The sequence below is a fragment of the Notamacropus eugenii genome, chromosome 1 (assembly GCF_028372415.1).
Source record: "Notamacropus eugenii isolate mMacEug1 chromosome 1, mMacEug1.pri_v2, whole genome shotgun sequence".
NCBI classification, from domain to species: domain Eukaryota; kingdom Metazoa; phylum Chordata; class Mammalia; order Diprotodontia; family Macropodidae; genus Notamacropus; species Notamacropus eugenii.
In genome coordinates, this window is record NC_092872.1 from 82636592 (window position 1) to 82658065 (window position 21474).

Consider the following 21474-nt stretch of genomic DNA (forward strand, 5'->3'; position numbering starts at 1 on the left):
GTGACTGTTATAAATTTAATGCTAAACTATGTAAGATTATAGGTTGTCAAGTGACTATTGAGTTGAGCAGTAGCTCTTCCCACCACCACCACCACTACTACTACTACTACTGCTGCTGCTGCTGCTACTACTACTACTACTACTACTACTGTCAGTAGCTGCTGAAATTCTTTCCCTTTTTGGGATGGTATGAATGACCTAGAACTCTCCATGAGTTAGACAAGAGTGTGAGGGTAGCATTTGTCTTTCAAGGTGACTCTGTAAGAACATCTGACTACTTATCCAAAAGAATGCTTTTATCATTGACTTGGATGATGCCCATTAAGTATGAATGACATCATCTTGGGCAGCTTGGCTTCAGGAGAGGATTCAGTGACTTGAAAAATTAGATAAATGGTCCATCATAATTAGGAGACCGTTTTTCAGGAATAATTGCAAGGTAGTAAGTCCTTGGGAGAAGGGGGACACACAGGCACCAGATGTGTGGAATGATCAGATGAGCTATAGAAGAGAGGCAGTCTAGGTCAGCAGAAGGAGGACCAGTTTTGAAATGAGAAAGATATGAGTTCAAGATCTACTTCTAACACACACTAGTTATGTGGCTAGGATGTGTCTGAATCTGGATTTGAACTCAGTTTTACAAACATATCATATTCTGTTCTTTCATGCCTCCAAAAGTCTTTGCTCATATTGTCTCCTTTTCCTGGAATAGTTTATATTCAAATGGGCCAGTTTTTTACTACAGCAACTTAGGATCTCCCCAACTTGCAGGAAGGACTCCTAATGGATGGCTATTCAAAGTTCAAAGGTCTATAAGCCCACACCTTTAAAACTGTAGTTTATAAGTTATTACCGATTTGTTTACCTTTAATTGTTAGCCAAAGGATACAAAAAGTTCAAAGCAAAAGCATTTATTAAAATGACATGGTAAGAAAAATATTAACTCACCAATTTCCCCATATACTTTGGACTTTCTCTCCCAGAGATGCACACAGCATCAGTGGGAAGAGTAGACAGTACTAGAGAACAGAAATGGAGAGATGAAGTTAATGATGTCTTCCCACTACTCCTGCTCACACTAGTCTTGTAAAGTCTGCTGATTGGGACTGCTCCCTACTGCTGCCTAGATGGGTCTGTTTCCAACTAGTTTTACAGTCTCCACACACTAGTCTCATAGTTTCTCCTAGCTGAATTGACATTGCTTTCTGCAGTATGCTGCTCTGTGGTATGATAACCTCTACTCAAGGACTTGGTTACAACTGAAGTTTTCTCATCTCCCTGGCAGGATAGTCTTAGCTTCAGGAGTCAAGCCTTTTAGGACAAAAAGTGAGATTTGTCCAGCCAGTTAAGACCGTTAAGACTTTGTAGTTTCTTACTCCCTCTCCCTTCTCTTCCTTGTTGGAAACTTGGTCCCTTTGGGTTAGAGATCTTACCCTAGTTCTGTGTGATTGATATATTTTCCAAATTTTCATCTCTGAAAGTTAAGCCATAAATGAGGTAAAATAGTTTGCCTAATGATCACTAAATAGCTCTTGTCTGTGTAGATTGTGCATAGATCTAATTGTAGAGTTAAAAGGAACCTTAGGGACCATCTACATTAATTCTTCATTTTACAGATGAGAAAACTGAGGCCCTTGGAGGTTGGGACTTGTTCAAACTCACACAGGTAGCAAGGTGTCAGATACAGAATTTGGACCCTTGTTCTTTAACTCTGGAGATGGTGCATATGCCTATATGTATGAGTGGGTAGAAAAAAGGCTCAGAGGTAAATCTAACCTAAGGGTCAATGTCTAGGTTAGTCTTGATACCATTGCCATATTTCTGACTCCTTCAAATACATATGCCAGTGGATCCAAGACTGAAAGGGACTTTCCCCCAGTATCATATTAGCATAACCCCCAGAGATGCAGTATGTCTAGTGGATAGAGAGCTGACCTAGGAGGCAGAAGGAAGACCTGAGTTCAAGTCCTGACTCTGAAAATTTCTGTGTGACCCTGGTTAGATATTTTAACCTCTCTGTGCCTCAGACAGTGATAAGTTGTAGTGAAGACAGATGTTGACCTGCATTTGTAGTTAAAGTTCCTCAGCTGTTCCCTATACTGATGAAATCACAGATTAGTCAGAAAAGGGAAAAAACAAACAAAAGACATGTCACCACAGCCTATCTATTGTTTGACTCCATTGGTAAATACTACACAGTCCCACAGGATTCCTTTGGGCCAATCTCCCACATACAAATGAAAAGATACCTTCACTGCCATTAAGAGAAATGTGGGCCAGTGTTTCATCAAACTAACAGATGTCCCTAACAAAAGAAGCATCTTCTTCACTGAGTTAGTATGAAAAACCCCAGCAAAGAGCTGTCTTTGACTGTCTCCACCAACAAACCTCTTTAAACTAATGGAGGGATCCAAAACACATGGAAAGGAAGCTTATTCAGGACCACCAAGTGCATCAAAGAGAAAGGAGCACCTATTGAAAAGCTATCTATCTAAAACATTATTTGTCATGATTTCCTGTACCCAAACTGCTTCCCTGCATGAACCCGCAAATTCAATACAGAGTCGGAGTGTGAACAGTTGGGTTGCAGAGCCAGGAGTGCCAACATGCTGAGTAAAACTTTATCATACCCTACCCCCCCCATCATAAATGGTGCTTGCCCAAGAGGAATATTACTACCTTGTAATGGTAACTCTTCTCTGAATAGAGAAAATAAAATTTTAAAGCATCCAGTGTTCTGAATTGGTCCTGTTCATATTTGAAGCTCAAAGTGGAAAATATATAAATCATTTGTAATCATAATAGCCAATAAATCATGCTGTCCTTGAAAAAGCCCCATTCTTCAGTCCAGTGCCTAACAGAGAAAGTGAATGTGGTCTTCCCACTTCTTTTTCCAATCTATTGTAGGAGTTGGAAAAATGATGTTTGTAAGCTTATGGAAATAACCAGCAGCAGCAGAATTCTTTCTATTTTTAACTTTACTAACATAGAGATTTATATTTGGCACACCTCTGTGCCTAATGTAGAGATTAGTGCCTTGGATTTCACCTTCTCTTCCAGTCCTCTTGGGCCTTCACTTTGTCTTATTTACCTGGGCAAATCTGTTGATCAGCAATGGCCCATCTTGTATCTGTGGTCATTGGAGTCTGCTGCTTGGTATCTGTGTGCTTGGTGCTGATGTAGGAGTGAAATTCACAGGAACATAGGAAGGACTCTTAGAGGTCATTGAGTCACCGCCTTTCATTTTATGGATGAGGAAAGAGGTTCAGATATTAAGAGGCAAGATTCGACCCTGGTCCCTCTGACTCCTCAACCTTTAGAAATAGCTTCTTGTTTCACTTGATGGAATCTTCTCACTCCTTATAATCTCCACTCCCATTTTTACTCCAAGCAGCAGTGCCTCCTTCTTGTTGTGGCCTCAGTGGAGAGGAGGGCAGTTGTTAATCCTTCTCTGGTCCTTCAGAGCTTTGAGGCTGTTATTAGGACTTTTTTCCAGCTTTAATAATACCAATTCCTTAACTTTTTCTTAGATTCTAGTCTCAATCTTTTCATCATTTTCTTTTATAGTTTCATATTTTTTCCCCATGGAAATGGCTGGTTCTTAAGGGATTCCTTCCTTCTGTCAGTCTGTGGTTTTCTTTATTCAGTTAACTTGTTTTGAAATCTTTCAGGGCTTTTTTTTTTAAACATAGAGGAACTCTTCTTGGAATAGTGGGCTAGCTGAGTAGTTTTTACTGCTTTGTCTAGGTAGGTTTCTAACAGTTTCTTCTAAGGTCTTACTGACAGGAGAATATATTTAAGCTGTTTAAATCTTTATCTCTCTTACCTTCCCTTTTGGGGACTCCTTTCTTTCTCTCTCTCTGTCTCTCTCCCTCTGTCAGTCTCTGTCTCTCTACCTCTGTCTCTTTCTTCCTGTTTCTATCTATCTCTGTCTATCTCTTTGTCTCTGTCTCTCCCTCCTCCTCCTCTCCCTCATTTTAGAATTAATGTGCTTTGTCTGATTTTTGGTTTTTCAAATTTGCACGTATCCATGTCTATATCTATATCTATATCTATATAGAAATGTCTGTATAGATATATCTGTACACACATCTGTGATATATAAATGTTTTATATGTGTGTGTATACAAGCATATACATATTCCTAGCTGATAGTCTGAATATAATTCCCCTGTTTTCACTTATAATGTATGTGGGGACATTTAGAGCCAGTTCGCCTTTTAGCCCTTATGGAACTATCAAGACACTTTAGTGGCGCAGTAGATAGAGCACTGACCTGGAGTCAGGAAAATCTAAGTTTAAATCTAACCTCAAACACTTACTAGCTGTGTGACCGTGGGCAAGTCATTTCAACTCTTTTTGCTTCAGTTTCCTCAACTGTAAAGTGGGGCTAATAATAGCGTCGGTTTCACAAAGTTGTTGTGAGGATCAAATGAGATAACATGTGTAAAGGGCTTAGTGCAATGCCTGGCATATAGCAGGTGCTGTATAAATGTTTATCTTCTTCCCTTCTCCTATTTGCCATAGGTTGCAGAATAGAACTTTGTAACAGACTTTGTTGCATTTAATAGAATTTGGATAAAATGGCAAGAAATGAAACAAAGGAGCTCATGATGCTCATGACATAGTGCAGGGTGAAAGCAAACATGCTTCTAAGTGGTCAGATGGACAACCTACGAAGTTTGTTCATTATGTATATATATATGTATGCATATATGTATGTATCTAGATCTGTCTATCTAAGACAGACACTAACAATGAACTAGAGTTAGGCTCAGAATTAAAGATGAGGAGGACATTTGGCTAGAGTGCAGTTTAGTCAGTCAGTCAGTCAGTCAGGAAGCATTTATTAAACAGGCACATTATGTGCTAGGCTCTGTGCCAAAAATAGTCCATGTCCTCAAGCAGCTCCCATTTTAAACAGGGAGATGACATGCAAACAACTATGTACATACTGGCTATATTCAGTGTAAATGGATGTAAATCTCAGAAAAAGCATTAGCAGAGGTGAGGAAGTTGGGGGAGGTCACACCTGCAAAGGTCTTTCTGAAAAGGTGAAGTGCCTTTAATGACCTGGAGCTTCTTCCTGAAACAATGACCAAGCTTTTAATACCAATACTCTCTTCTGGTTTTTATTTAAAGCAGGAATGTCGAAACTGATATTCTTCAACCTCTCTGGTATTGTGGTCACCTACTGGTCTTTGCCCAAAGACCTCATACTTTGACTACCAACAGCCAAGATAAAGTTTATAGATGCTCTAAAAACTGTTTGATTCTTAATACCCTCTGCTTGCTTCCTTCCTCCCACAGTGCAGCATGGTCCTGAGGGCAGCTGTGTCAGTGGCCTTAGGGATGGTCTGGGGGCTCAGGCAGTAGCAGTCACAGAGGGGTGATGATCACTTGCAGGAGAGCAGAATCACTAGTTTTGCTCCTAGGGCAGAGTAGTGAGCTGACATTTGCAGCTGCTTGAGGGACCATAAGGAGCAAGACCCTTTGTAGTTGCAGCTGAGCTATGGGTCCTGGTCAAGGCTCAAGGGTGTTATATAGTTTCATACACACACACACACACACACACACACACATCTATGTGAAATGTTCACTTTCTCTAGTTCACAGCTGGGAGGAAACAGTTTGGAACTCAAATGTAAGAAAAAATTAAAACAAATATTAAAAAAAGTACTTTGGGAAGGAAAAAAGAATCTCTTTCATCTTATGATACAATTGTATTCCATTATATTCATATATCATGATTTGTTTAGCCATTCCCCAGTTGAAGGTAATCTGTTAGTTACCAATTCTTTGCCACTATAAGAAGAGCTGCTCTAAATATTTTGTACAGTCGATCCTTATCGTTTGTGGTAGTTCTATAAAGTTGCCACAAACATTGAATTCGCAAATACTGAACCATTGCTCCAAGGGGAAATAGAGTTAGGTTCATGCAAGTTTTTCTGGAGCATTCTCTCATACAGATTGGAAAATTTCTTCTTTCTTTTTTTTTGGATGTACCATACTATTGATTCATTAACATTGAACTCACAGCCAACAGCATGATAGCACTATGCCTGAATAAAACTTATTTGACACATATACTTTCTCCATAAGGCACATCCAGCCTTTGTGACACAGGATTACTAGATAGCACTTTAACCCTATGCTTGGGGATCATTTTGAACAGTGAAATCACCAACAAAAAGCACAAAATGCAAGAAATGTGGCACTAAATAGACCACACAAAAGATACTTGTTTACAGTGTAAGAGCCAAAACAAGAAGGCAGAGCATTGCCTGGTTTGTACTCAGCTGGGAAGGAACATGTCTGGCAACTCAATTTTTTTGCCACTTTCTGCATGTTCATCAGTGACCACAAAAGTGTTTTAAGTATTTGGGGTTACAAATAAATTTTAGCAAAAGGTAAATTCACAAATACAGAATCCACAAATAATGAGGATTGATTGTATACATATTTATGCATGTCATTTCCCTTTCTTTGATCTCTTTGTGGATATCCCTATCTATTTAAAGTATAAGTTACAGAGGGAAACCATGATCTGTCACGAAATCTAACTGTCAGAGTCAGAATACTGCGCTGGATAGACCATTGGTATAAGTTAGTATGGTGTTACTATTGGTGACTCAGAAAGAACAGTTCCCTAAAGAGAGGCAGAGACAGAGAGACAGAGACTGATCAAAATCAAAAAATCCCAAGGAAGTCAAACCCTTCTTTATTTTAGGTTCCTGTCCCTCTGTACAGTGATCATTTGTTTTTGGGAATGGCCCAGAGCAACTAGGAATGACTTAATTCTTAGCCACTAGAAGCCACTTTTTTCTCTACAGATGTATCATTCCAAGCAAGTAGAAATTATATGAGATTGATACAAGCTAAGGCTGGGTAGAGAGGACCTTACTTTTATTACTCTTGGCCCTTGTCTAGTTATGTAATGTTCCCCCTTTCACCTCTGGGGCATCTCATCTATTCAGCTAGAGCTGAAATTGTCACTGGTAAAATTATAATATCACTGTCTATACTTTTGATAGCTTTTGTCCAAAACAGGGAGGTGATGGCTTCTTATTTCCAACTGATTCATTGGGGGAGAAAAATACAGGCTGCTACAATAAAACTTTCTATCCACACACCATTTGCTTGACAGGATTTCCTTAGTTTCAGTGGCATAACTTATTCGTACTGCTCCTCAATCACTTTATAATAAAAACTGAGATTGCAAAAATGTTCATTGTCATTACCGGTGATGGAGCAGTAACTACAACCTTTCAGGAAAGAGAGGGAGGGAGGCAGAGAAAGAAGAGGGAGATATTAAGATAGGAAAATGGGCTGCTAATCCACAGAGAATTGCTTCTTACTCTAGAGAGACCTGAGGGGAATTTAGACAGCTCTTCAGAAGATTGGAGGGACCAGTGTTGTAGAGAGAGCAAATTTCCCAGACCTATATTTGAGGTGGCCAGTGGGTCTGGGGAAGGATGCATATGTGGGGATTTGTGCATTTTTAGCAGTCAATGTTAAATCTCCATTGGACCAAGTTCCATTTCTTGGGGTCAAGTAATGTGCCGCTGAACTTTAGATCCTAAATGCTGTGCTTGGTCCTATACTGAGGAGGCAAGGCAGGGATAACATTAGTGCCAACTGGGAAATTTGTAAGTCCATTCTCTTTTAAGTGTCCCTATACTCATTTCTGCTGCCCTTCATTTCTCTCTCTTCTGGAGTCTGGGTGTCCTCAGATGTTACTTTGTCTTTTAGTACTAAATCTGACTTAGACCTGCCCTCTCTTGGCAGTGTGGCATGCTACAAAATGATCCTTCCTTCTTTATCAGTATTCTCATTATTTTATTGCTATTATTTTAATTAGGCATCATAAACCAAATCACACTCAGGTATCAGTAACTGAGAAGAGTTCAATATGTTACCTTTTTGATTTTTATGTAGTGTAGAGTAGTGGTTGGAGAGCCTGCCTTGATGCCAGAAGGTTTGTTTTCTGACATATACTATATGTGGCTTTCAGTGAATTACATAACCTTTTAGCATCCCCAGGCAACTCTCTGAGACTATATATACATTACAGAATGGGTGCCCACTTGCATTGGCAGAGAGAATTTCTTCACTGGAAATGATCTATTCCAATGAGATCTCAGTTCTGACTCCCCCCTCCCTGCCTCCTGTTACAGTTTATTGCTTCTTACATGAAGGTATATTTATTTTAAAAGAGGGTACTAGGGGGAGGTGCTTTGACTTAAAGGAATGCATTGTTAATAACGGAACTACATTGTGACGTATTAGAGGGAAACTCAGAGAATCTTAGGGTTAGAAGAGACCCTAGAATGTAAGTTCCTTGTGAACAGAAATTGTATCCTTCATTGTAGTAGAATCCTCAGTGTGAAACACAGTGTGCATGGTACATAATAAGCACTTACTAAATACTTACTGATTTCTTGATCTTAGTGGTAGTATAGTTTAATACCTGCCTGAAGATCTTATTGATAGTGTAGCCTTTTAATATCATATATATGTAATATATGTGTTTGTATAGACACATATGAATATTTTGAACAAGAACTATGATTTCATTGTTATAGGGAACTTTCATTGAAACACCCTGTACCTCTAAGACTGGGACATCAGGACAGTAAGTAACTGAGGAACAAATTGCTAGTACATGTAAGAAGTAAGATTTGAACTGAGGTTTTCCTGACTCTGAGGTTGACTCTCTATCCAGTATGCAACACTGCCTTTCTTAACATGTAGATATAATCTATCTCAATTATGCGTGTTGTCTACAAGCTTCTGGACTCCATGTTTCATGCATGAGATGGGACTTGGCTTCATCTCTTGTATTTCTCTGGTGGAAACATAAATAAGGAACAAGTGAGCTCTCTGAGGTGACATGGATAGTTGGAAGGGGATGGGTGTTCTGGAATCTTGCAAGGCTCTTATAAGAAGATTATACTTTTCTTGGGGATATTTGTGAAAAGGGAGTGAGCTCCTTATTGTTTATAGCAGCTTCCTCTCTTTGGAGATGGTCCCAAGCAGTCTCCTAATGAGCAGAAGTCAGGGCTGCTGGGTTGTAGTTTGACAATGAACTTGAACCCATCCTCTAGTGGATGTCAAATTCCCAACTATTGTGTTTTTGGAGGCACTGGTCAGGTGCCGTCTTAAACAGTTTGCTTTTTTATGCCTTTGACCACTTGGGTCCCTTTTCCGAATAATGTTTTTGAATATATCAAACAAAATATATAGGATTACAGGAAAGTCAGTTATATTGAGATATAGTTATTAATATACTAGGAACACCTGCTCTATTGAGAAGAACCTTGGTCTGGAAATCAGGAGATGTAAATTTTAGTCTTACCATTAACTAACCATAGCATTGGATAAGGCATTTTACTTCACTGCCTCAGTTTACGCATTTGTAAAATGGAGATAATAAAGCCTTATTTTACCTCTGTAAGATCACTGCCAACCTGAAATGGGAAAATAACAGGTACAAAAGTTCTAAAAAAAAAATAGGTACATGTGCTTTTATGACCTAAATCCCCTGCAAGGTTTGTGAACTTTGTCGTTATAAAAGTAAAAACTGGTTTTGGGTCAGCTGTCTCCTTGGGTTTGGGTTTGACCTGCTCTGAAGCCTTTGAACTATTCCTGGGCCTGTGGCATGTGTTTAACTGGGTCTAGATTCCAGCTGTGGCTTAAATGAACTAGATTTAGGAAGGGCCAGTGTTGCAGATCCACTTAGTTTGGCTAGATCAGTAGTTCTTAATGTGAAATCTATAGATCCCTTGGGTCAATTCCAGGGGGCCCATGAATTTCGATATAAAAAATTACATCTTTGTTTCTCTAACATTTGGCTCCCTTTGTACTCGTGTGCATTTTATTTTATGCGTTTTAAAAACATTATTTTGGGCAGGGGCCTATAGGTTTGACCAGACTGCCCAGAGGGCCACAGACACAGACAAGGCTAAGAACTCAGATCTAGATCATTGCTCTGTGTAGAATCTTATTCAAAAGGCTCCACTATCCCTTGGGTAGACGACTTATCTCCAGCCTCACTTATCCCAGACTGGAACATTTGGGGAATGGCCTTTAGGGGTTATTTGAATGGAAGACCCTCTTGGCTTCTGGTATACTCAATAGGGTCTTTTATTGTATGCTGATAAATGTGAAACAATATGGGGAAACTCTTTTCCTTATCAGCTTTCTTTTTTCCTCTTTAAAACTGACAGAAGGTATTTTCAAGGAAAATGGTTAATTAGTAATTGAGAACAGAGGTCCAGTTTTATCATTGTCTGTGTCAAGTCTATCTACTAGCATCTGACTAGGTCTTAGGGTACTGACAGTGCTGATTTTTATCCATTATTTTTCCTATTACAGCTTATTCTTTTTCACATTAGGATCAGACAAAGGTTGACTTCATTTCTGTTTATGAAGATAAATAGCAGTGAATTCTGATAAGTCTGGGATGGTCATAGTTTCATTATTAGATTGTATACCCACTTGTGGACTTTGGAATCCTGGAAGAATCTGAGAGTGGAGGTGGAGGGAGGAGAAGGACCTGTAATTTAATCAGTATGGAAACTCCCTTGCTGACACAGAACATGGATCACCCAGTGTGGAAGCTTCCCCTACCAATGAAGATCATGCTAGTGTGCAACTCAGTAGCCCTGTAAAGCCTTAGCCTTCTGGAGGGACCAACAAACTAATTTACCCATGGTCAAACATTAATTCTGTGTCATGGATAGGAATTTAACTCCAGGTCTTTCTGCCAAGACTAGTTCCCTTTCCTGCATCGTGGGCCATCTCCAGTCATCCTGATGAATATCAGGCCACTGGACCCAGATGGCTCAGGAGAAGAAAGTGAGGTTGGTGACCTTGCACTGCCCTCCCTCAGTGAAATCAAAGTCAATGGCAAGTCATGTCATCATCTTGATGTCATGGTCCTCTTCAAGAATGAAGGATAAACACAACAAGTTCCCTTTCCTCTATGCCATGCTGCCTCTCCTTAGGCCTTCCCTTCATTAAACCAAAGGCTGTTTGGGGTTAGAGGAACAGTAGGTATTTCTTTCCATTTGGGCAAATTCTTAAGTTTTCTTTGCTATATACTGTTTTTCTTCCCAATAGAAAATTTCAGAGGATGGCACCAAAAGGCAAACTTACTATTTAATGTCAGTGCCTAACACATTCTTTCCTCCAAGACATCCAGATTCCCTGCAGGTGTCATTTTCTACTTGGTCCTAAGTTCAACCCTTTGGGATATATCATTAATTTTCTCTCCATGAAAGGACTTTTTAGCAAGTTATTGCTTCGATGTGCAAATAGCCACTTGAAAACTTGAAAGACTTGATGTATCATTGAAAAGTACTTCATTTTCTTCCTAGAAAACTTTACTTAAAGAAGATTGGCTCAACAAATATTACCTTGGCTTCATAAATGACTCCCTTGTAGACTTCTTCAGACAATAAACTGATCAGTATCTCCTTTGGTTACTCTTTTCTTATTCCTGGAGGAAGACTTCTTATAATATTGCCTTACTGCATCTTCTAGGTCTATTTATGGAGTTATACAGCTCATCCAGGGATAAAGATTTTATTTGTTTTTTATTTTATTTTTTAAAGAATAACTCAAAGTCGTGTATATTTGTCTGAGGTAGCCAATCCCCAGTGTAAATCAGTCTTAGCTTTATTAATGCCTTCTATTGGATTGTGCATGGGTCTATTCCTAATCTTTTGGCTCAGAGTATGTCTTCTTGTTCCCCAAAGATTTCTTCAATTAAGTTCAGTTTAACAAACTTTTATTAAGCACAAGGTACTATGCTAAGTGCTAGGTGGTGCAGAGTATATAATGCTGGACCTTGAGTCAAGAAGACCTGAGTTCAAACATACTTACTAGCTATGTGATCCTAGGCAAATCACTTAACCCCTACTTGCCTCAATTTTCTCATCTGTAAAAAGAGGATAATAATAGTACCTACTTCCTAGCATTATGAGGATCAAATGAAACAATATTTGTAAAATTCTTAGCACCGGGGGGGCGGAGCCAAGATTGTGGAGTAGAAAGACACACAAAGGCAGGCTCTTGCCACACAGCCCATAAAATACCTGGAACAGCAGAAGTGGAGAACAACAGAGTGGAGGAGATTTCCAGCCCAGGGTGACCTGAAAGGCCCACAGGAAACGTCGGTTGCGCCGGACACGGAGCTGAGTGCAGAGCCCAGCCCAGCCTTGGCCAGGCAGCATGGCTCGGGAACAGCCCTCAGGGCAGAATCTCCAGTTGTAGAATACCCAGTCCCAATAGCAGCGGGTTCACAGATCCCTCAACCCACAGGCACTAAAGGTCAGTGATGGGGTGTTTTCAGCTGGCCAGGAAGGGAAAAGGACCTTCCCATAGCTCTGGCCTCAGGCAGCGGCCTGCAGAGGCCACATTGGCAGGCGGCAGGAGTTCCCATCTTAGCCCCTACAGCGGCTGTATCTGCTGTTGGATAGTAAAATTCCTGGGGGCACTGAGGAGCTGAATATTACCTCAGCCCTGTGTAGAGGCCCTGAGGGAGCTGGTCTTTATCTCGTACTGAATGGCGGCCCTGCCCCCGCAGCTTGACTGAATCCCAGCCCCCCAATGTGGGCTTGGCGGAATTGGAGGCGAGGTGACTGTGGAGTGGTAACTGCTAAGATTCTGGACGCAAAAATATCTTTCTGCTCCAAGACCCTCTTGATTGTGCCACCTTGGAGGAACTGAGATTTTACAGATTCCCAGAGTATACTCTACTCTTGACAAAGGATCCAAAAATCAAATAACTGGTTGAGAAAATGCCCAAAAAAGGGAAAAAAAATAAGACCATAGAAGGTTACTTTCTTGATGAACAGATATCTCCTCCCATCCTTTTGGATGAGGAAAACAATGCTTACCATCAGGGAAAGACATAAAAGTCAACACTTCTGTATCCCAAACATCCAAAATAAATATCCAACGGTCTCAGGCCATGGAAGAACTCAAAAAGGACTTTGAAAATCAAGTAAGAGAGGTGGAGGAAAAACTGGGAAGAGCAACGAAAGACATGCAAGCAAAGTATGAACAGCAGGTCAGCACCCTGCTAAAGGAGACCCAAAAAAATGCTGAAGAAAATAACACCTTGAAAAATAGGCTAACTCAATTGGCAAAAGAGGTTCAAAAAGCCAATGAGGAGAAGAATGCTTTCAAAAGTAGAATTAGCCAAATGGAAAAGGAGGTTCAAAGCTGAAGAAAATAGTTCTTTCAAAATTAGAATGGAACAGATGGAGGCTAATCACTTTATGAGAAACCAAGAAATCACAAAACAAAACCAAAAGAATGAAAAAATGGAAGATCACGTGAAATATCTCATTAGAAAAACAACTGACCTGGAAAATAGATCCAGGAGAGACAATTAAAAATTATGGGACTACCTGAAAGCCATGATCAAAAAAAGAACCTAGACATCATCTTTCATGAAATTATCAAGGAAAACTGCCCTGATATTGTAGAACCAGAGGGCAAAATAAATATTGAAAGAATCCACCAATCATCTCCTGAAAGAGATCCAAAAAGAGAAACTCCTAGGAACATTGTGGTTAAATTCCAGAGTTCCTGGGTTAAGGCAAAAATATTGCAAGCAGCTAGAAAGAAACAATTCAAGTATTGTGGAAATACAATCTATAATAATGTAGAAGCAGCTTCTACATTAAGGGATTGAAGGGCATGGAATATGATATGCCAGAAGTCAAAGGAACTAGGACTAAAACCAAGAATCACCCACCCAGCAAAACTGAGTATAATACTTGAGGGGAAAAAATGGTCTTTCAATGAAATAGAGGACTTTCAAGCATTCTTGATGAAAAGACCAGAGCTAAAAAGAAAATTTGACCTTCAAACACAAGAATCAAGAGAAGGAAAAGGTAAACAGCAAAGAGAAATCATAAGGGACTTACTAAAGTTGAACTATTTACATTCCTACATGGAAAGACAATATTTGTAACTCTTGAAACTTTTTTCAGTATCTGGGTAGTTGGTGAGATTACACACACATACACACACACACCCACACACACCCACAGAGACAGAGAGCACAGGGTGAATTGAATAGAATGGGATCATATCTTAAAAAAATGAAATTAAGGGGTGAGAGAGAAATATATTGGGAGGAGAAAGGGAGAAATGGAATGGGGCAAATTATCTCTCATAAAAGAAGCAAGTAAAAGACTTTTCAGTGGAGGGAAAAAGAGGGGAGGTGAGAGAAAAAACATGAAGCTTACTCTCATCACATTCAACTAAAGGAAGGAATAAGATGCACACTCATTTTGGTATGAAAACCCATCTTACAATACAGGAAAGTGGGGGAGAAGGGGATAAGCAGGGTGCGGGGGATGATGGAAGGGAGGACAGCAGGAGGAGGAAGCAATTAGAAGTCAACACTCTTGGGGAGGGACAGGATCAAAAGAGAGAATAGAAGCAATGGGGGGCAGGATAGGATGGAGGGAAATATAGTTAGTCTTACACAACATGACTATTATTGAAGTCATTTGCAAAACTACACAGATATGGCCTATATTGAATTGCTTGCCTTCCCAGTGGGGATGGGTGGGGAGGGAGGGATGAAGAGAAGCTGGAACTCAAAGTTTTAGGAACAACTGTTGAGTGCTGTTCTTGCAACTAGGAAATAAGAAATACAGGTAATGGAGTATAGAAAATTATCTGGCCCTACAGGACAAAAGAGAAGATGGGGATAAGGGAAGGGAGGGGTGTTAGAAGGGAGGGCAGATTGGTGATAGGGGCAATTAGAAAGCTCAGCGTTTTGGGGTGGGGGGAGGGAAATGGGGAGAAAATTTGGAACCCAAAATTTTGTGAAAATGAATGTTGAAAACTTAAATAAATAAATTTAAATTAAAAAAAGAAGTGTTTAACAAAAAAAAAAAATAAAAATAATAAAAAAGTTTATATTCTGCTGGAGGAATAACATACAAATAATACAAAATAATTAAAAAAAAATTCTTAGCACCATGCTAGCACATATTATGTGCTATATAAATGTTAGCCATTACTAACTCTCATGCTAAATGCAGGGGATATGAAGATAAAAAACAAAAACTATTCCTGCCCTCAAGGAGCTTATCTTTTACTGATAAGATTATATATGATATAATATGCACACATATGAGTACATACTGTACAATTTGAGAAAAGAGAAAAGATTAACTACTGAAGGCATCAGGGAATCCTTCTTCAAGGTGGTGGCACTTGAACTGATCCTTGAAGAAAAGATGAGTAGTGAGAGAAGGCGCCTTGAGAAGGGTATGTATTCCAGGCATGGAAGATGATGTGTGCAAATGCAAGGAGGCAGGAGATGAACTGACAAGTGTAGGGAGCAGTTTAGTTTAGTATATGAAACCATGGAAGTCTTGTGAGAGAAATCTAAAAAATGAAGATGATTCCAGATGGCAGAAGCCTTTAAACTTGTAACCCTAGAAATAGTAAGGAGCCACACAAGACTTTTGATTATGGTAGTGACACTGTCAGATCTGTCTCAGCAATATTATTTTGGCAGTTGTAGGAAGGCTACATTGGTTGAGATGAAACTAGAGGCAAAGAGAACAGTTGGAAGGCTATCACCATGGTCCAGAAGAGGGGTGGTAGGGGGCTGAATTACAGTGTTGGGGCACAAGAGTACAGATAAGGCTAGTTCAATAGCAGTAGTGTATCAGACTTAAATATCCAAGGAATTTGCATGGTATGGAAAGAAAGCTGAGTCTAGAGTCAGAAGGCTTGGCTTCCAGTTCCACTTCCGACACTACTTATGTGAACTTGATTAACCTACTTTGACTTCACTGGTCCTCATTTTCCTCATCTACAAATTGAGGGGATTGACTGCTAAAGATCCTTCTTATTCTATGAACTCCAAACTCTTCTTTATGTATCCATCACAGTGCAGTGACCCATGCAAGTTGAGTATCAAGGACAGCACTTCCATACCATATCTACCAGAGTAAATATTCAATTAAACTGTAAAAACATTCCTGAGATGAGCAGGCTATCATAGTCTTCTAGTAGTACAGCTGTTTGGGAATTAGAGGCATTATGAAGGAGAATAGAGAAGCTAGGTGGCAAAATGGATACAGTTCCAGGCCTAGAGTCAAGGAAGACCATTTTCCTGAGTTCAAATTTGGCCTTAGACTCTTACTAGCTGTGTGATGTTGGGTAAGTCACAGAACCCTGTTTCCCTGTTTCTTCATCTATAAAATGAGCCGGAGAAGGAAATGGCAAATCTTTCCACTATCATCATCAAGAAAACCCCAATGGGGTACAAAGAGTTGGACATGACTGAAAATGAGGAAGGAGAATGTCAACATGGGCCTTGTGGTTTCATTTATTTAAAAAATTCTCCTCTGGCTGAAGGATCAGAACTTACCAGTGATGGTGGTGAAGTGGGATGGAGACGTCATGGTGACAAATGGTGGAGTGACATACTTGGCCTTCACTCCTTCCCTTGTGAGGTGATCCATGTTAGGTGTGTCAACATCTTGATCATAGTTCCAGCGAAACCCATCAAAGGAAATCAAAAGCAACTTATTAAAGCTTCTCTTTGTCCTGGGGACAGGATGGCAGGCAATATGGCTCAGTAGGATAAGCAGGAGAGCAAGACATCTGTGCACCTCCATGTTTTGAGAGCTGAGACACAGTGACGGTGCTGGACCTAGCACTTCCATCCTCCCCTTTTTTATCTGAGGTTGAGCAAAGTCCAAGTTGATAATACTGTATTAGCTTTGTCCTAGAATGAAAAACACTCAGAGAATAACAAAACGTTTAAAAGTGTTTTCATAGGAAAAGAATAAATGATTCCATGATTATACCACCAATCAAAGGCAAATCCCATAAAACTTTGCTAATTTATATCCCACTGGTTTAATTAAATATTAAATACCTATTCTGGATAAAGCACTGTGCTGGGAACTGGCAAAACAAGAATAAAAAATGAAATAATCTCTGACCCCAGTGAACTTATATTTTCCTGAAGGATACAGCATATATATGGTTAAACAAATATAAAGATTTAGCCTGGGTACCAACTGGATAACAAGTTCTGCTAAGAGGAAATAACCTCGGATACTGCCTAGCCCATGGGATTCCTCATTGCTAGAAAGTAACACCAGGTCACCTCTGGAGTTATTTCTCTTTGGCAGAGCTACAAAGAAATTTGAAGAGAGTGAAGGTCCTAACAACTGGGAGAATCAGGAGAGACTTCCTGGAGATTATATCTTTGTGTTGTGAGCATTGAAGGGAGCCGGGGTTACTAAGAGGTAGAGGTGAGACTGGGGGGGTATCCCAGGCATGAGGGTCAATTGGAGAAAGAGTGGACAGTGGGAGGTGGTAGGATGACCTTACAGTTCTATCATTAATTCAGAATTCATGGGTCTGAACTGAAGTTGATTTATTTTTTTGTATGAATCTGTGATTTCATTGGTGTAGAGAAATTCTGGTGAAGAAACCTCCTTTGCATCTACTGGCATATTGGCATCTATTGTGTAATTTATCTTAAAGGATTGCTTGGGGAACTGAGTTCAAAAACCTATTGATAAGGATGAGGATTAGAAGTTTTGATCCTTGCCATCTTTTTCACAAGTGTCTTTCCTTTCTTGGTTTCTTACATCTCATTCTCCATTAATGACTATGTTCCCTAAAAATAATTTACTTGTGGTTGTAATGATCATAGCTAACGTTCATATAGTGCTTTAAGGTTTACAAGGCATTTTACATACGTTGTCTTATTTGATTCTTACGACAACCTTGGGAGGCAAGTGCTATTATTATCCCCATTTTGCAGATGAGAAAACTGAGATTTAGAGAGATTAAGTGCCTTGCCTGGGGTCACACAGCTAAGTGAATATTTGAGGTAGGATTTGAACTCAGATCTTCTTGACTCCAAGTCCAGAATTCTATCAACTACACCACATTGATTATAAGAAGAAATACCTAACCACCCAAATTCCTTCTCTTCCTGACTCATCTGGGTTCTCTTTCTTTTAAATCACTAATATAGAAGACCAAAAATGGTGTCTTTGTGGAGAAAATAAATAGAATGTACTCTGGCTTTGTAATGTTATTTGAACACATTATAGTAACCTGTCTCTGTCTCTTTAGAAAGTACTGAAAACCAGCTAAGCTAAAGGGAAGAAAGAGAAGCATGTCTGAATATGTTGTTGCACATAAGTGTTCTTCAGTTGTTTCATGTGTGTGCTCTCTGTCTTCCCTACTGGGCAGTAGGCAACTAGAAAGCAGACGGTATCTTTTATTTTCCTTGTGTAATAGGACTCTCCATGTGAATGCCCAATGGTCAGTGAAGATCCTCCAGGGTTCCCTTATTTGATATCTTGGGGAGCTGTGTGACTTAGTGAAGCCAGACTTTGACTGATAAGTCAGCCCCTCCTATCTTGAAGGGAAGATGAGGGCAGAAGATTTAGGAGCATTCCAATGATTGAGAGTTAAGTGTGTGACAGTGAGAGTACCAGCAGTGAGGTAAGTCTAAGAGAAGCAGCAGAGAAGAAGGCATTCTAAAGATGATGGCTTGACAAGCAGCGAGGCAGAATACTGGGAGAGTAAGTTGAGGGATCAGGGCTGTGCAATGAGGAGGTTGCCAATGTAGAGCTCCAGGGCCATAAGGCCTGTCTGGGAGGATCCTCTTTTTCTGAACTCACTCAGAGACACAGACTCAAGGCTGGTAATTTATTACTCTACATCTCTCTTTCCCTTCTGCTTCTTTCTTGGGAGAACATATGTTAGTTTTCAAAACTTACTTCTGTTTCATTAAATTTTATTTTTGCCTTTCTATTCATCTTATCTTTAAAGTTGGTTTTTAAGAGAAATGTGGTTAACCGTTTCATTACGGATCTAAATGTTTCATTATTCAAATGTAGCAGAGAGAGGCATTGTGGGAATGGAATGCCTGGGAAGAGATTAGAGAAATAGATGTTATAATGGCAATATATTGACCAGAGCAGTTTTCTGGGCTAGGGGCTCAGGGCTGTATCCAAGGGAATTATTGATTCAATTTTTCATCTTCCCAGAACAAACCCAGAGTTTTAGATTAGCAGTTTTGGTTAGGGGAAGTTACACTGAAGTAGGCTAGTATGAGAGACGTCATAGCCACTTAAGTCTTCCTATTATTTGTTTTTTTTCTTCAAGTTGATTTAAAAGAGAAACTGAGCCATGCCTTAGGGGAAGAGCTGGGAGAGGGGCTATAGAGAAATCATGGTCCAAGGAAAATGTTTGGAAAGGAATGACACCATGCACAAGGGTGGGAGCTGGGACCTCAGCAGGACAGCTCTCTTACCAATTCAGCTTAGAACTATTATTACTCAACGTGTAACCTCCCACAACACATATTTCAATTTAATAGCCAATAAATGCTTACTATGGAAAAGAGACTGAGGATTTTTTCTTTTGGTCCAGATATATGATTTAATTGTTACAGAGGCTTTCCTGTTGAACAAACTTCCTCCACCAATACCAATAGGCAGCTGTTTGCAGCTTACTGTTTTAGACAGTTGCTTAGGGATATTGAGAGGTTACTGGGCAGGACCAGTGTAGGATCATGCACTCAGAATAGGTCAAAGAAAAGACTTGAATACAGGTCTTCCTGACTCTGAGACTATCCCTTCATCCACTATACCATGTTGCCTTTGTGCTGCTGTGCTAAGTTCTGGGAATACCAAAGGCAAAAATGATAAGTTCCCTGCTCTCAAGGAGCATTACAGTTCATAAAACTCTGTATATAGTGTTTGCTCCTGGAGACTTCATGACTTCCTAATATAGAAAATGCACATTTTCTAGGCTTATCCTGAGATGTGAGGACCCTCTTAGAAGGTTACTTGAAGCTCATTTTCTTCCTCATTTCTGTCCTACAGTCTTTTTTCAGGTGTGTGTGTGTGTGTGTGTACACACGTGTATGCATGAGCACACACATGTATGCACATGGAGGGAGGTAGGCCAAGAGAGAACAAGGGGTAACTTCAAAAACATTAAATGTTTCCCTTTAAGCTAAGGCTACAGTAATCAAAATCTTTCTTCTTCATTTTGTTCAAATATGCAGACTGTACTGGTCAGATCCAGATTTTTCTTTTTTTGCGAGGCAGTCAGGGTTAAGTGACTTGCCCAGGGTCACACAGCTACTAAGTGTCAAGTGTCTGAGGCCAGATTTGAACTCAGGTCCTTCTGACTCCAGGGCCAGTTCTCTATCCACTGGGTCACCTAGTTGCTTCCAGATCCAGAATTTTAAGGAACAGAGATTAAGTTTCATATTCTGTTGATGTCACTACAGGTGTTTTTCTTGGGGGGATGGGTGTGATGGAAAAGTTACACCTGGGATTTTATCGTTCTAGATAGGTTAGGTGATGAGGAAATGCCTATCAATGCAGATCAGCAACTGTTCTACAACTTATCATCTTTAAGGGTGGTGGTGGGGGCATTGATGGGTAAAGTGATTTGCCCATTTCACAGTTAGTATTTGTCAGGGAGGAACTGAACCCAGGTCTCCTTGACTTGGAGACCAGTTCTCTATCCACTATGTTCTACTACCTTGATAACACACAGCCCCAAAAGCTAGAATTTGGCCTTCTAGCCCAAGAACGGAGATATCCTGAGTGGCAGTAGCCTCAGGGTTTGCCAAGTTTTAGAGCTCAGAGATTTAAATGTCTGTTCATGAAAGGGGAATTTCCTGAATGTCCCTCTTGGAGAGAAGACAACTGCCCATGGGGACTCATCCTGGGAAAGAATATTAGTAAAGGACTAAAGCCAAGCTTGATATGGAGGAGCAAAGGACCAGGATCGTATACTCTGCTGTTACAATCCTCCTGGTTTTGGCCCTTGTCTGATCTGACTTTGGATGGTCATGCTTACCCTCTTAGCTACTTACCCAGCCCACTGATTACTTCATGAATAATTAGACTCTCCTTCACACAATCTGTACTGCAGCCAAACTGACCTTACTTTCTATTCCCTGTATATAATCCCATATCTGTGTCTTTGCACAGGTTATCTCCCTTGCCTGGAATTTGTTTCATTTTCACCTCTGCCTTAGAGAATCCCTAGCATCCTCCAGGACTCAGTTCAAGTATCCCCTTTTACATGAGGCCTATCCCTGAGCTCTCTAAATTGCTATTGCCCTCTCTCTATTAATTACTTTGAATTTGCTTTGTATGTATTTTGTATTTCCTTGTTTGTATTTCCTTATTTCCTCCTAGTAAATTGTAAATTCCTTGAGGGCAAAGACAATGTTATTATTTTTGGTTTTCTATCTCTAGTGCCCAATAGAGATTGGCATATAATAGTTGCCTGGCAAATCATAAGTGATTAATAGGTGTAGTAATCCAGGTTGAGTGTCTCAAGTACCTTTGAATATACCAATCATGAGTAGGGTCTGCTTTGGAGGCAGGGGCTATACTCATGGATATTCACTTCTCATGTAAGCTG

At 40.0% G+C, this 21474-nt stretch overlaps 1 protein-coding gene across 1 annotated transcript in view; it reads right to left on the bottom strand.

Moving 5' to 3' along the window:
* Nucleotides 1–16667, bottom strand: part of LOC140504313 (ectonucleotide pyrophosphatase/phosphodiesterase family member 7-like) — a 56803-nt gene extending 40136 nt beyond the window's left edge. Inside the window, exon 1 of the mRNA XM_072609152.1 lies at nt 16418–16667. Coding sequence (XP_072465253.1) covers nt 16418–16667 — 250 coding nt within the window. The remainder of the gene's footprint in view (nt 1–16417) is intronic.
* Nucleotides 16668–21474: the final 4807 nt, after the last annotated feature.